Below are 14750 nucleotides of genomic sequence, written 5' to 3'. Positions count from 1 at the left end.
GCAGGCAAGTGTAGCTTTATTAACCCCAAGGGAGCCAGCCAGCTCACTCCCGCAGCACAAGTTTACAGGAACAGGGCACACACCTCCCGTTGTAGTGGTTCCCATTCGCAACCCAGTTTCAGCTCCTTCCAGAACCAGAATCAGGGCTTTTCTGCCCTTGTGAACCCTTGGAACCTGTGGCATTCAGCTCAGGGCCTCAGAGTCCAGCATCCATAAGGCACATGGTGATGACAGAGCCTCTGTGTTGACTACAGAAGCGGGAAGCCAACCCTTCCACGTTGGAAGGACTCTCGGGCAGGTAGCTCTGTGTTAACATGGGGGAATGCAGGAAGAAGGCCAGAGGTTGCTTCATCCTGGGCCAAAATAAGAAAGAAATCTCACCAGTAGTTTTAGCTCCAGACCCTCCCTAAGTGGGAGCCCAGAACAGTTTCCTCAGGTCCAAAAGCCACCCTCATCAAATGCATCTGCTCCCCAGGTCAGTGGACGGCGTGCATGGGTGTTGGCTTTAGGGGTCTCGATTTCCCAGGATTCTTTGAATGTAGTGGACTTCCTGGTGATCCTGACAACACAGTCCTGCTGGACTTCCTCTCTAAGTGTGTGGGGTGTGGGATGGGATAGGGGGCATGGCTTCCCCAAGCACGAGGGGGTACTCTTTGGAGCAAAGAAGGAGGGGGTCCTTGAAAGGCCAGGCTCCCCTCCCTGGGGCACCCCTCGTCCTCCTGCATCTCAGGGCGTTCACAGGTGCTTCCTAGTGCACCTTGGCATCCACAAGGTCATGGCTACTGTTTGACCTTCGCCTACACTATAGCACCCTTTGGGACTTAATATCTGTGTAACGTTAGACTTGCCTCATGGGTTGGAATTTCTTGACCTGCTGCTCAGTTGGAGCTAATCACCTTCTTTGTGAGCAGGGTCTGGAGGTTATGCTGACAATAACATTGGGGCCGTTTCAACCACGGGCCACGGGGAGAGCATCCTGAAGGTGAACCTGGCCAGGCTCACGCTCTTCCACATAGAACAAGGTACGGAAAGAGCGCGGGATTGGTGGAGACGAATAAACAGAGCTGGTGGCATAGTGTCTAATGCATCTGACTGCTGACCAGAAGGCTGGTAGTTCAAACCCACCAGCCACTCCTCAGAAGGAAGACTGGGCAACCTACTTCTGTAGAGATACTGCCTCGGAAACCCAAGGAGGGGTCGCTGTGAGTCTGAATCGACTTGACAGCACTGAGTTTGGTTTTTGGGTTTTATCTGGTAAACAGGTGGAAAAGTCTGTGAAACCACTTCTTGTTTGCTACGTGTCTTGCTTCCGGGTGATCAACATGTGACTTGGTCTCCTTCCCACCTTCTGTTAGGATCTCAAGTAGGAGATTTTAAAATAAAGTTCTGTTGTCTTTTCCCTTCTCAGAAGAAAGGGGGGCAGTAGCGGGACATGGAGCCTGGGGGCCGCTGCTCCTGCTGGGCTCGGCTGGGGCTCAGTGCAAGGGCGGCCTCTTCTGGTGAAGAGCATCCTTCTAAGCATTCCCAGTGGGACAGAGTTGGCATTGAGTCGTTTCCATTCATGGTGACCCCATGTGTGTCACACCAGAGCAGCTCCATGGGGTTTCCCGTGGCTATAATCTTTACAGAAAAGGAGCCCTGATGGTGCTGTGTTAAGCGCTTGATTGCGAACCGAAAGGTCGGCGGTTTGAACCCACCAGCCGCTCCTGGCAGTCTGTTTCCATTAAGGTGACGGCCTTGGAAAACTGTAGGGGAGTTCTCCTGTCCGGTAGGGTTGCTGTGACTTGGAACAGACTCTGTGGCAGCGAGTTTGGGGGTTTTTTGGTTAATCATTACAGAAGCAGACTGCCACATCTTCCTCCCGCGGAGCAGCTGGTGGGTTCGAACAGACAACCTTTGGGTTAGCAGCCAAGCACTTAACCACTGCGCCTGCAGGACTCAGTGAAGACCGTCCTTGCAGCAGTCGGAAGTTGTGGGATCGGTTCCCGCCCGTGGTGCCCGTGTGTGTCACAGGACAACTGCTCCACAGCGTTTGCAGTGGCTGATCTTCTCAGCCGTCGATCTCCAGGGCTGTTTTTCCAAGCCACCTCTGGTGGACGCGAGCCTCCAGCCGTTTGGCTGGTTGGCAGCTGGCTGAGCGTGTTAACCATTGGCACCGCCCAGGGGCTGGAGCAGTCACAGAGACCATTGACCAAAACCTTTGTTTCCCGGCTTTGGTGGTTCACATGGAAATGATTCTATCCCTTCGGGGACTTGTGTCACGTCACACCCTTTCTGTTTTCAGGGAAGACGCTGGACGAGGCCGCTAGCCTGTCACTGGGTTACATGAAGTCAAGGCTTAAAGGTTTAGGTGGTCTCATCGTGGTGGACAAAGCAGGAGACTGGGTGGTGAAGTGGACATCGACCTCCATGCCCTGGGCGGCCGCCAGGGACGGCAAGCTGCACTCCGGCATCGACCTGGACGAGAGCACTGTCGTCGACCTGCCCTGAGCCCGTGGAGGACTGTGTTCTAGTGCTGGCTTGGAGGTAAAGTCCGGCTCCCAGGTGGGGACCTAGTTTAACCAATTACATGTACAACTGGAAAAACTACACGATCTCTCCCTCGTTCTGTCGCCTTGATTGGTAACTATCTGACTGTTTGGTTGGGGGGCGGGTGCTAAGGCAATGATAGAGATGCCTGTATTGAGATCGCAGTAAGATAAGACTGGTGGAGACAGTACCCTCTGTGAGTCTCCTGTGAACCGTCCATGCTGTGTCCGGGGAGGAAGGAGGCAGGGAGTGACCCCACATGACGGAAGCCGCCTGTGGCATTGTGGGACCCGTCACAGCGACACAACTGTGGGCTGTGGAGGGGACCGACACGCCTCGGGTGCCCTCGGCCACAAGTCTGGGAAGGTGGCGAGGTGGGAAGGAAAGGACCCAGTGAGGTTTTGGAAGTTGAGACCGAGCAGCAGCGGCCGAGCTCACGGGAGAGGCCCGGCGGGCCTCACAGCACCGTGGAGCTCAGTGTGAGACCGACACACGCTGGGCAGAAATACTGAACATCCTGTCAGAGACCACTTCCTCGTCTGTGAGAGGGGGAACTGATTTTTCTGAAAAGGTTCCCATCTTCTCTGACTTACTAATAGAGACGTGTTTCCAGAAGTTTGAGGGGGGCACCTTCTGGTAGGCCACAGGCTCTCTGATCCAGGAACGAAGGGCCGTGATGGGGACTGGCTGGCTCTGTGGGGCTCTGTGGGGCCTGAGGGTTTTCTGGGTTCACAGATAAGCCTCCTCACCCACCTTGTTTGCAGTGCCTGCCCCCCCCCACTCGCCAGCACACCTGATCAGAGCCAGCCACAGAGCGAGTAACTGGGGCCCGAGACCCCTCCAGCCTCCAGGTCCTGCTGACGTTGAGAGGGCCCCGGAACGGTCCAGGGCTCGGGGACTTCCCCTCCCGCTGAATGGAGTGCAGGGCCACATGGTCCACACAGCAAATACTGCGACCATTTCCTCCGTGAGGGTTCACTGGAGAGCGCCCTCCCCTCCGTTCACTGGAAACGGCCTTCCTGCCACGATGGATCCTCTCAGTGCTTTAGTGGGTCAGGGTTTTCCTCTCGGGAAGAAACCGCTCACCTCTCAGTCCCATGTGCCACTAATAAAATGTCTTTGGAAAGAATGACGGTGTGGTTAGGAGTCACTGTTGACGGAGATCAGAACGTGCACGCACTGCCCTTGGCCTCTCAGTTCCCACAGGCGCTCTGTAGGGAACGTTGGAGATGCGGGTGGCCTGTGGACATGAGTGTCTCGCAGAGAATGCGAGAGATTTTGAGCAAAGAAACCAAGCCACCGTTTGCACTTACCAACAAGGGCTTCCCACGGTCTGCGGGTACTCGCCCCCAGTGCTGCCCTGTGACCCCAGGCCTGTCAGAGTAGACCTGAACTCCTTAGGCTTTCCAGTGTGGCTGTTTCTCCAGACGTGTATAGATCACCAGGCCTTTCTTCCAAGGCGCCTCTGGTGGACTGGAGCCACTTGTCTTTTGGGGGGGGTAGCAGATAAGCTAACCCAGGACCACATAGGGCGTCCTCTTCCCCCCCAGATACAATCCTAGGTCCTGTCTCACCAGCCTCCCCGGGCCCACGTTCTGCTGCCCTGAACCACAGAGGCCGACCTGAGTGTGAAACCTGCTTCGCCCTACCGTCTGGGTGGCCCTGGGCCCTACCACCCAGGTGGCCCTGGGCAAGTTCCCTTTTAAGAGGTTTCTCATCTGTAAAATATGTTACTGTGAAGGTTCAGTGACATGAAAGGGAAGTCACTCAGTGTGAGCCCTGATGGCACAATGGTTAAGTGCTCAGCCACTGACCTAAAGGTCAGAAAGGTGTGACAGTCTGCTTCCATAAAGATTACAGCCTTGGGGCAGTTTCCACTGTGTCCCTAGCGTCACCATGAGCCAGAATTGTCCTGATGGCGGTGGGTTTTGTGGACAGATACAGAAACTGCATCCGGGCCCCGAAGAAGGGCCCTGTGTTTGTTAATTCCTTGTAAATCTCAGTGTGTAACGGCTGCCCCGTTAGAGGTAAGTTAAGTGTTTTGTTAGACGGCAGAGCTTCAGCACTAGGGGTTCAAGGGAGAGGCTCTTTGGAAGAGAAAACCCAAATGCTGAAGTAGATGAGGAGAATGGATGGTGGGCAGAATGGAATGGAGGCTGGGCGGCAGATCCATGACAAGCTGACCTCCCTGGCTCCGTCATTCCCAGGGGACGGAGGGACGCTCGTCATCAAAGATGCTGAAGCCTCAGCTGTGGTCACAGGCCCTCTCTGTGCAAAGCCAGCGTGAGTGTTGGTGTTGGTGTCACACTTCGATTCTGCAGAAGGCCAGCACCACTAGCCTGGGAGCCCAGGCAGCGGCCTCTCTGTAGCCCACACCTTGTCCAGCGGCCTGACCCTTAACGGTCGCTTGAGCCAGGTCTTTGCTGAAAGGGGACTGATGAGCTTTTATCACCTTTGGGCCACAAGAGGGCAGCAAACTATAGGTTCTGTCCCAACAGCTTCATCAGCCCTGAGGACTTCATCTTGACTCTGGACTAGAACAGCCTGCTCAGACTAGGAACCATCAGCAGGAGCCCTGTTCCTGACCTCCACTCTCACCTAAATGCTACGATTTCTGCGATTTGTTTTAGAGCAGAATTGTCAGAGATACAGACGTTGGCAAGTGCCCCCACGGAACCCATCAAAATCAACCATGTTTTTGTTTTTTTTTTACTCAAAACCTTTGAAGCCCCCACTGCAGTGGGCCTGCTGCTAGATCTGGGGGCCCCAAGGAGGGCAGGGTCCCAACAGCCCCAGGCTCTGCCCCAGATGGTTCCTGGTGCAAACTGTGATTTGACCTCTAACTTGGCCAAGTCGTAGAATCATAAGGTGTACCACTAGGGGCCCCGAACCAAGGGCGCGGGGTGCTGGAGCGCCCCCTCTTTGAGCTGTAGAGAAGCCCCGGGTGAGGAAGGGGCTCTGCCTTGTAGCTGCCCGGCAATAAACGTCTTTTTCAAATAATGAACTGTCTCCCTGGACTTATTCCTTTCCCGTGTGAGAGATTACTAGCCCTGAGCACAAAGGTGGGTGGGAGGGGACAGGTTGCGGTCCCCTTCCTGGTCCTTGTAGGCAGAAGTGGACGGTGTGTGGGGAAGTGGTCAGGCCCTGACCTTCCAGCCCACACCTTCTCCAGGCATCGTCCCAACGACCCTCCGCACAGAACGTTCACCATGTTCGGATTTGGCAGCAACTTTAAGCGAGCCAGGAAGTGCCCCCACGGAGCTTGTCCAGGACGGAAAATGCAGCTGTTGTCTCTCCTCCCTCCAGAGGTGTAGGCACGACCAGAAAGCATGGGGGCTGGGCAGGAGGACAGAGGTGTAAGCAGCTCTAGGAATGGGGTTGGGAGCAAGCATGGGCCTGGAACGTGGGTAGTGTCGGGGACAGGAGTGGATGTGGGTGCCCACAGTGGTTCCATCCATTGAGTGGTGAGGCGGGCTTTCTGCCTGAAGCCACTCTGCTCACAGCCCCCAGAACGGCTGAGCCCTGGTTGTAGGTGGCGTCTCTCCTCCAGGAAATTGAGAATGTGCGAGGAGGCACGGGGATGACTCTGCCCTTTGAAAAGGTGGAGCACTAAGGCCCAGGGAAATCCCACGGTCTCAGCCTCCCTGTTCCCAAATCCAGCGGCTCTTACCCTGTCAAAGGGGCTCTGGTGACACAGTGGTCAAGGCAGTCAGCTACTAACCAAAAGCTCAGAGGTTCAAACCCATCAGCCACGCTGTGGGAGAGATGTGGCAGTCTTCTTCCGTAAAGAGTTACAGCACTGGAAACCCTATGGGGCAGTTCTTCTTAGTCCTGTAGGGTTGCTGTATATCAATCAGAATCAACTCGACGGCAGTGAGTTTGGTTTTGGTTTTTTTAACCACTGATGGACTGTCCTTAGGAGACCACTCATGACAACCAAATCCTACCAAGACCCTACAACAGTCCCAAGAGCTTTTTCCAACCCACTATTAAAATGAAGTGCAATGGTCCAGACAGTGAGAGGTCGGTTATGACTCATAGTGACCCCTCCTTGGGTTTCGGAGGTGGTATCTCTACTGAAGTAGATTGCCCAATCTTCCTTCCAAGGAGTGGCTGGTGGGTTTGAACCACCAGCCTTCTGGTTAGCAGTCAGATGCCTTAGGCACTACACCACCAGAGCTCCTGTATTAAAATGAAGTGGAATGGTCCAGACAGTGAGAGGGTAGGGGTCAAGCATGGACTGGGTTGTTGGAGAAAACCAGCCTTGGGTTGGTTAGTGTTTTTTTTTGAAAGAAAAATCCCTGAATCATCCCACAGGTAGCTGTGTTTTTCCCAATGGGATGATCGGGATTTTCTGGAGCCTGTGCAGAACTCAGGTAGGGGATGGGGCTCTAAGCTCCAGCTGGAGCAAAGGAGAAGAGTGGGCAGTTCTTGGGATCCCGTGGGACTGAGGCCCCTCCCCTCGGTGGCCGCCCCATCCCGTCGGTGACCATTCCCAGAGGCCTGGTGCAGGTAGCACCTTACTATCACAGGGAGGTGTTTTTCACTAAGCATTTCAAAGTTTAAAATAACCTTTTAATATTACAAAAAGCATTTCTGTGTGCCTTGTAAAAAGTTGGAAAAAATAAGAAAATGCATAGTAATGAAAATTTAAAATGAAGAAATGTTAGAAAATACAAACCAACAAAAATAAGGAAAAAAGCCTCCTATCATCCAGTGAGAGAAGCTCTGGTGGCGCAGTGCCTAAGGCATTTGACTGCTAACCACAAGGTTGGTGGTTCAAACCCACCAGCCACTCCACAGAAGGGACAATCTACTTCCATAAAGATTTACCGTCTCGGAAACCCAGTGGGGGTCACTATGAGCTGGACTCAACCCCATGGCAGCGAGTTTGGTTTTGGTTTTATCACCCAGAGAATGTCACTAGGAACATCTTGTCATGTCTTTGCAAATGACATTTTCTGAGCATAGGCACATGGTGGTGGTGGTGATGGTGGTGGTATATTATTGAGTTGATTGTGACTCACAGTGATCCTATATGACAGTACAACTGCCCACATAGGGTTTCCTGGCCATAATCTTTACGAGAGGAGGTCACCTTGTATTTTCTCCCACAAAGCAGCTGGTGGGTTCGAACCACCAATCTTTTGGTCAGCAGCCAAACACTTAACCATTGCACCACTAGGACTCCTTAAGCAATATACATACACACACGCACTCACATACATTTACATATAGAGAGAGAGATATATACACACATACACATATATACATATACGTATAATATATATTAGAGAGAGAGAGAGAGAGAGACATCAGTATTTTTTCCAAAATGAGGTCATACTGTCCATGCTGTTTGTAACCTTTTCTCACTTAAGCCTCCACTTCTCCAGGTCAATAAATTTTCACCCAGTCAATATTCAGATCTCCCCAGTTTTCCCAAAGATGTCCATCACAGCAGGTTTGCCCAAATCCCAGCCCCCGCCTGGGTTGGTGATCCTGGGTCCCCTCTCACAAGCCCCCCTGTTTACGGTGACACCGGCTTGGTAAGTGGACAAGGCCAGCTTCCCTGCAGGGTCACGCCTGCCGCTGCTCACAGCAACAGCTGCACATTTAGGGAGATTGTGACGTGTCCTGGGGTGCTGGGGTGCACCTCACAGAGAGGTGGAGACGCCCCCCCCCCCGGAGGCCGAGCAGTGCTGGGCTGTGGGAACTGGGTTCACGGTCTGGGAGGGGACGTGTGCGCTGTGCCAGATGCTCCCCCCAGAAGTTCAGCACGGGGCGCCTCGGGCCGGCGGAACAGTAGGGAGAGAGTTCGCGCAGAGCACAACCAGGAAAGGACCCCCGCCACCCCTCCTCCTCAGGGCCGCCCCTTCCCTGGGTCACTTCCCCGCAGACAAAGGGCTTGTTTGCTCTCCACCTGCAGCCAGCTCACCTTCAACCTCTCCCGGGCCTGCCCCACGCGCAGTGAGCCAAGCACCCGAAGTGCCTCTGGCCGGAGGGCAGTTTCCAGCCGTGAGCACAGGTGGGTGCCGCTGGCTGACCGGCTCCTGGACCGTTTCCCACGGGCTGAGAGCAAAAGCTGGAGGACTACGGTTCTACCCGCTTCAGGAACATTGCACTGCCCACCCTGGGCTCGGCCCCTGGGGAGGGGGATGGGGGCTCCTGAATGCTCCCAACATTCCATCCGGACACCAAGGGAAGAGTTTACTGATCTTCTCACAAGGGAGAGAGACCAGGCCGGGCCTTCCCTGCCTCCCACTCAGCCCAGGGTGCTGCCCACCGTCCAGCTCTGAGGCCTGGCGCGGGACCGCCTCCCTCTCGCTGCTGCCCCCTCTCGTGCCAGCTCCTGGAGGGCCAGCATCTTCCCTGGTGACCTCACCCCGGTGACCTCAGCCCGATCCAGCTGTTCTGTCCCCTTCCTCCCAATCACCCTGGCCATCTCTCTTCATCTTATCTCTGGGCCCGGCACAGATCTCACACCCTGGATACCTCATGACCAAAAACTCTGTGACTTCCCCCAAACCCTTGCCCACCCTGTCCCTGGCTTCTTTAGACATTCCAGAATGTTCATCAACTCCTCTCAGGAGGAAGGGTCAGGACACAGGGCGGCGTCTCTGCAGCAGGGAGAGACATCTGCCCCACACCCCTTTCTGAACATTCCCAGCCCTAGGGTCCTCCCTGGGTGTGCGGCACAGAGCAGGCGGCCAGCACCTGCCCATGTGACTCATATCTGCTTTCGAGTTATCACGATGCCCTATGTGTGTCCCCACTGGTGTTGTCAAGACAGGAAGGCCTCCATCACGGCCACTTCTAGGGCGGCCTCCCTGGAAAGGGGCTTCGTTTTACTCAGGAGATAACACCACCACTTCCTGTCTCCGATCACCACCGCTATTGCCTGGGTCTGGCACCCCAGCCCGTGACCAGGCTCTGTGAGGGCCTCGGACCTGGAAGGCACCAGCTGTCCTACCATCACGGCCGAACGTCCAGGCTCCTCTCAACCCAGCAGCCCTACCATCCCTGGGATCAGCTCCCAGGACGGGTGCAGTCGGCCCTGCTGCCTGGGAGGCCTGGCGCCTGCAGGACCAAGGCCAGGGTCCAGGCCACTTGGCTGCCACCCCAGCCTTATCGGAGCTCTGAGCTCTTGGGCCCCCACGCCACCCACAGCCCAGCCTCGGGTCCAGTCTCAGCATCAGCGCGTCCCATGGGGCCTGCCTGGGCGGCAGCCGGGCTCCCACCCAACTATGAAGACAAGAATGAGGAAACCCCACCCCATTCCTTGGATTCTGCTCTCCCGCAGCACCCCACCCCCCAGGAGCTCCATCCCACACACCCACCTCGGAGAATCAGGTCACCCAGGAGCCTACAGGGGCTCCCACTGCTGGCAGTGTCCACTCAGAGCCCTCCAGGCTGGCCTCTCCTGCCTGTAGGTGGGGGTCCCAGCCCACAGTATGTCAGTAGCCCCCAGGCCTCTGAACCCCCAATTCTTCCTCCTGACAGTTGTTTCTAGTCTCTTCAAACCCACCCAAATACTCAAGGCCAGTCTGTCACCTTCTGTCCTAGCTCCTCCACTTGCCCATGGGAGGCCTTGGGCATGTGCCCCCGTGTGCCTCAGTTTCCCCATCTGTTCTAAGGGGAAGAATAACCACCTGTCTCATTAGGGTGTCTCGAGGAGCCATTAGTCAACAAGTGTATCTGACACTTGACCTTCACTCTTGTTTTGTCCCCGAAACACCACCCAGAGTGAGCACACTTCCTTCCCTGAGCCCCTGCACACCACCCTTCAGGGCCACCAGCCAACAGGTTCTACAATGGGCCCCTGTGCTGCGAACCAAAAAGTCGCTCTGACCACTTGGGACCTGTGTGCCAGGCCTTCAGCCCAGTCTCAGGCAGAGCTGACGAGAAATGGCTCCCCGCTCCTGGGCCCAGCCATTCCCAGGTGCGGCCCCACCTGACTATGACAGTCCCAACACCAAGACGAACCCTGTGCCCTGTCCTACTGTCCACAGAGCCTTCCTCCTTCGTGAAGCTGGCAGGGCAGAAGCCTCTGTTGCTATTTTCCAAACGGGGCACCTGGCACTCTGGACCCTTGAGGACTGCACCCCAGGTCAGTGGCGAGTCAGGGGCAGAGCTGGATTCAAATACAGCACTGCTTGGTCCCAAGCCCAGTGCTGTGGCCTCAGACTGAGCAGGTCACAGCCCACAAGTGCATCTCCCTCCCCCGAAAAGCTGCTCAGCTGCCAGAGGCATTAGAGAGACAGCCATGCAATGAAAACAGACGTCCAGCTCACCCGTGGATCATCTCCTCGGACGGGGAGGACAACAGGCAAACACGTGGGCCCTGCGGTCTGCCCTGCTCCCTGAGCTCGTTGAGAAAGGACTGCGGAGCTCCCCTGGGCCTTGGAAAACATCTCAACGGAGCTGGGGCCAGACCACAGGGCCTAAAGGGGAGTGTCCAAGGCCAACCACTAACCATTAACCCTGTCTGACCCTACATATGTTTTGTTTTTTTTGGACCCTGTATATATATATACCAAGAGCTCTGATGGCATAGTGCCTAAGGCATTTGACTGCTAACCAGAAGGTTGGAGGCTCAAACCCACCAGCCACTCTGCGGAAGGAAGACTGGTCAATCTACTTCCATACCACCTCAGAAACCCAAAGAGTGTCACTATGAGCGGGAATCGGCTCAATGACAGCGGTTTTGGATTTGTTATATATATACACCCACTGCCTTCAAGTGGCTTTTGACTCACAGTGACCCTCTTTGGGTTTCCAAGGCTGTAAATCATCTTCCATCCATGGAGTAGCTGGTAGGTTTAAACCACTGACCTTCTGGTTAGCAGCCACATGTCTTATACACCAGAGCTCCTAACCACCATGCAAACTGGGTACTGTGCCCATTTTTCAGATGGGAACACCAAGGCTAGAAGAGATGGGAGCGAGTCTGCAAGGTGGCCAGTGAGGTGGTCAGGATGGGGGCCAGTGTCTGTGGGCGTCCACCCCTCAGGCTTGTCCTCAGCCTCAGCAGCTTGTCCTCTGGCACACTGGTCCAAGCACAATGTGGCTGTCACTTTGCTTGTCATTGCTTCAGCTGTGAGAGCTTCAAGGGCAGGGACCGTGTCTGCCTTGCTCTTAGCTGCTCCCCCAGCGTGGCCTAGAGCCGCGCCAGTAGACACCTGTGGAACCAAAGAACAGATTCCTAAATGCACTCCCTTATCTGAGGATGGCGAGTCACGGCCCAGGCTTCGGATCTGGCCCCCAGCATCCCTGGCCAGAGAAGAACCACCCGGAGGCTTTGGGGGGCACAGCCAGCCCTGTGGCAAGGCCCCCAGGATGCCCGTCCCCCACCATCAGCTGCCTGCTCGGGGATCCCCTGGCCCTTGCTCCCTCGCTTGCTGCTGGGGGAGGGGTCAGCTCCCAGGCCCTGGGGAAGGCTGTCTTGGTAGCAGATCAGGGCCTGGGGAAGAAAGGAGGACAGGGCTCCAGTGAGGCAGATGGGCATGGGGGGACAGGGTGGAACAGGGATGGAGGGAGAGGAAGTGAGACTAGAACAGGAGGGAACAGGAGCGCACAGCCTGGGGCCCCCAAGTCACCAGCCGCACAGGATGCCCCCTCAGTGGCCCTCTCTGGAGTGACCCTGGGCCTGGGTGAGATGTCCGTAGGGCTGAGGGCACAGCCCGGACCTGGCTGAGCACAAAGGAGGGGCTGGGGGTGTGTGTCCCTACCTCTGTGTATGTCTCTGTCCTTGTGTATAAGTGTCCCTGACCTTGTCCCTGTGTGTCTCTGCCTCTGTGTATGTCCCTGTTCTCGTCCCTATGTCTGTGTGGCCCTGTTTATGTGTGTGTGTGACCTTGTGTGTCTGTGTTTGTGTGTCCCTGTGTGTTTATGTCTGTGTGTCTCTGTGTGTGCCCGTGTGTCCCTGTCTAGCTATGTGAGTGTGGGGGGCCCTGTGTCTATGTTTGTGTCCCTGTGTGTGTCTGTGTGTCCCTATCTATGTATGTGAGTGTGTGCCCTTATGTGTGTCCCTGTGTGTGTGTGTATCTGTGTGTGAGTCCCGAGGGGAGACTGTGGATGTGGATGTGTCTCTGTGACCCTGGCTATGTATGTGAGTGTGTGTGCCCTGTGTATCTGTGTGTGTGTTTGTGCGTCCCTGTGTGTGTATCAGTGTGTATCACTGTCTATGTGTGTATACCCCTGTGTGTGTCTGTGTGTTCCTGTGTGTCTGTGTTTGTGTCCCTGTGTGTATATCTGTGTGGGGATCCCTGTCTGAATCCAAGTCTGTGAACGCAGGTGGGGGGTCCTACACATCTATTTAACAAACATAACAGCAGCGTGGACAAAAATGAACACTCATGACCATGAAGAAGAAATAATGAAACTAAACTCCAGCCCTGTCCAGCCGCTCCCAGCGCAGAGTGCCCCACGGCTCCGGGCACATAGCTCTCCAGAGGCCTCTGCGGCTGGTGCCCGGCTTTGCCCACCTCCTGCCCCAACAAGACCACCTGCCTTTGTTCACCAGGAATCCAATGCGCTCCCCCTGCCCCCCCAGCCCTACTGCCCTCACCCCGCTCCCAGCGGCCCCTCAGAGCTGCCCGCCACCCCCACGTTACACCTTTCCGATGCCCTGCCTGGCGAGTGAACCAAGTGCCCCTGGCCCTCCAGGCTCTGTGGTGCGGCCCCTGCCCCGAGGTCTGGAGCGCACCTAGCGTCCAGCGCCTCTGAGCCTCTCGGCTGGCCATGCTGACCTTCCAATCCTCCGGGTTCCTGGCCCTCTGCCACCAAACTCTGCATACTCTTCCCTCGGCCTAGTGTGTTCTCTCCTCCCTCCCTCTGCACCAGAGCTCACCCCAAGGGCACCCAGACCACGCCACATATCTGGCCACTGTGGCCCAAACAGCTTCCCGTTGTCCCTGGCCTGAGGGAAGCTGTCCACTTCCCAGCCTCCGGGACTCAGAGGCCTGTGTTTCAGGCATTCTGAGCCACTCTCATTCTCCCCACTTCCCACCCTCCCTACTCCACCCCTACCCTGGCCCTCAAAGACCCACAGTGACTTCAGCGGAAAGTCAGTTACAACCAGCAGTGGGGGGTTTTCAGCATCTTGACAAGCCCCGAGGGGCTCCAGGTTCAGAGCCAGTCACCCTGAGAACTGTTCGCTTACAAGAGGCTGGTCACATTTAGAGGGGGAGCAGACGGGGGACAGAGCTGTCCTCCGAGTTCAGAACAGCCAGAAGATCCCTGGACTGCACACCACAAGACCCAGGTTCAAGTCCTGTCTCTGCCTCTACCGCTTCCGCAACTGCAAATAAATTGCTGCTCCTCTCTGAGCCTGTGGTTCCTTCCAGAACATGAGGGTGGAGTCGATGTTTCCAGAAGTTCAGCTGTGGGGCAAGCCAGAGGCAGCTGCCAGAACCATTTGTCATCTGTGAGGCCGGGGTCTGGGCAGCTGGGTCTCGTCCCACTGTTTTGAGCCAAAGAGGCAGCCGAGGACCTCACCTGGGGCCTGGTCACCAGGGCAGGTGCAGCAACAACGTGTCGCCCCCCCAGGTCCTCAGGGGCACAACGGGGGCTGCCCTCTCAGCCGTCCTGTGTGGCTGGCCGCTCTCAGTCCGCTCCTGCTTGTGGTGACCCCGTGTACAACAGAACGCACTGTCGCCTGGTGCTGCCCCACCTTCCAGTCGGAGTGTTTAAGTCCACTGTTGTACCGCTGCGTCTCCCAGCACTGGATCGGCCGACAGGCTATTGTCGTCCCCGGGGTTTGCCGTGGGTAATTTTCACAGGTGGATCTGCAGCTTTCTTCCATCTTTATCTGGAAGCTCTGTTGAAACTTGTCCACTGCGGGTGAACCTGCTGGTGTTTGAAATACCTGTGGTATAGCTACCAGCATCGCACATGAAATACATGTTCAAACATGAAGTAGTTTACGGCATTGAATATCTTTCAAGTTGAAAGGTATCCCTTTCAATTATTTCTTCTACAACTAAAGAACAAATCGGGAAAAATGAAACATCAATTGTGCAGTTTATTAGTTGTCTGAATATTGCCTTTTGCAGCTACTTCACTTTTCCAAGAATTTACTTATTAGGTTACTAGATAATTAGTTACATACAATATCATTATCTAGGACTATAACAAAAGCATCAGTATTCAATTAGGTAGATGTACAAACTATTGAATAAATACTTGTGTTTTTCTTTGTGTGTGTTAAATAAATAATTACT

The 14750-nt window shown here is 55.3% G+C and overlaps 1 protein-coding gene across 1 annotated transcript in view; it reads left to right on the top strand.

Annotated features, from left to right (window-relative positions):
* ASRGL1 (asparaginase and isoaspartyl peptidase 1) overlaps positions 1–2490 on the top strand; it is a 26143-nt gene extending 23653 nt beyond the window's left edge. The window contains exons 4-5 of the mRNA XM_007945007.1: positions 912–1022; positions 2285–2490. Coding sequence (XP_007943198.1) covers positions 912–1022; positions 2285–2490 — 317 coding nt within the window. The remainder of the gene's footprint in view (positions 1–911; positions 1023–2284) is intronic.
* Positions 2491–14750: the final 12260 nt, after the last annotated feature.

Source organism: Orycteropus afer, unplaced genomic scaffold (genome assembly GCF_000298275.1).
Source record: "Orycteropus afer afer isolate SDZICR_OR568_19922 unplaced genomic scaffold, OryAfe1.0 scaffold00130, whole genome shotgun sequence".
NCBI lineage: Eukaryota > Metazoa > Chordata > Mammalia > Tubulidentata > Orycteropodidae > Orycteropus > Orycteropus afer.
Note: the sequence above shows the minus strand (reverse complement) of the source record. Positions and strands in the feature narration are given on the sequence as shown.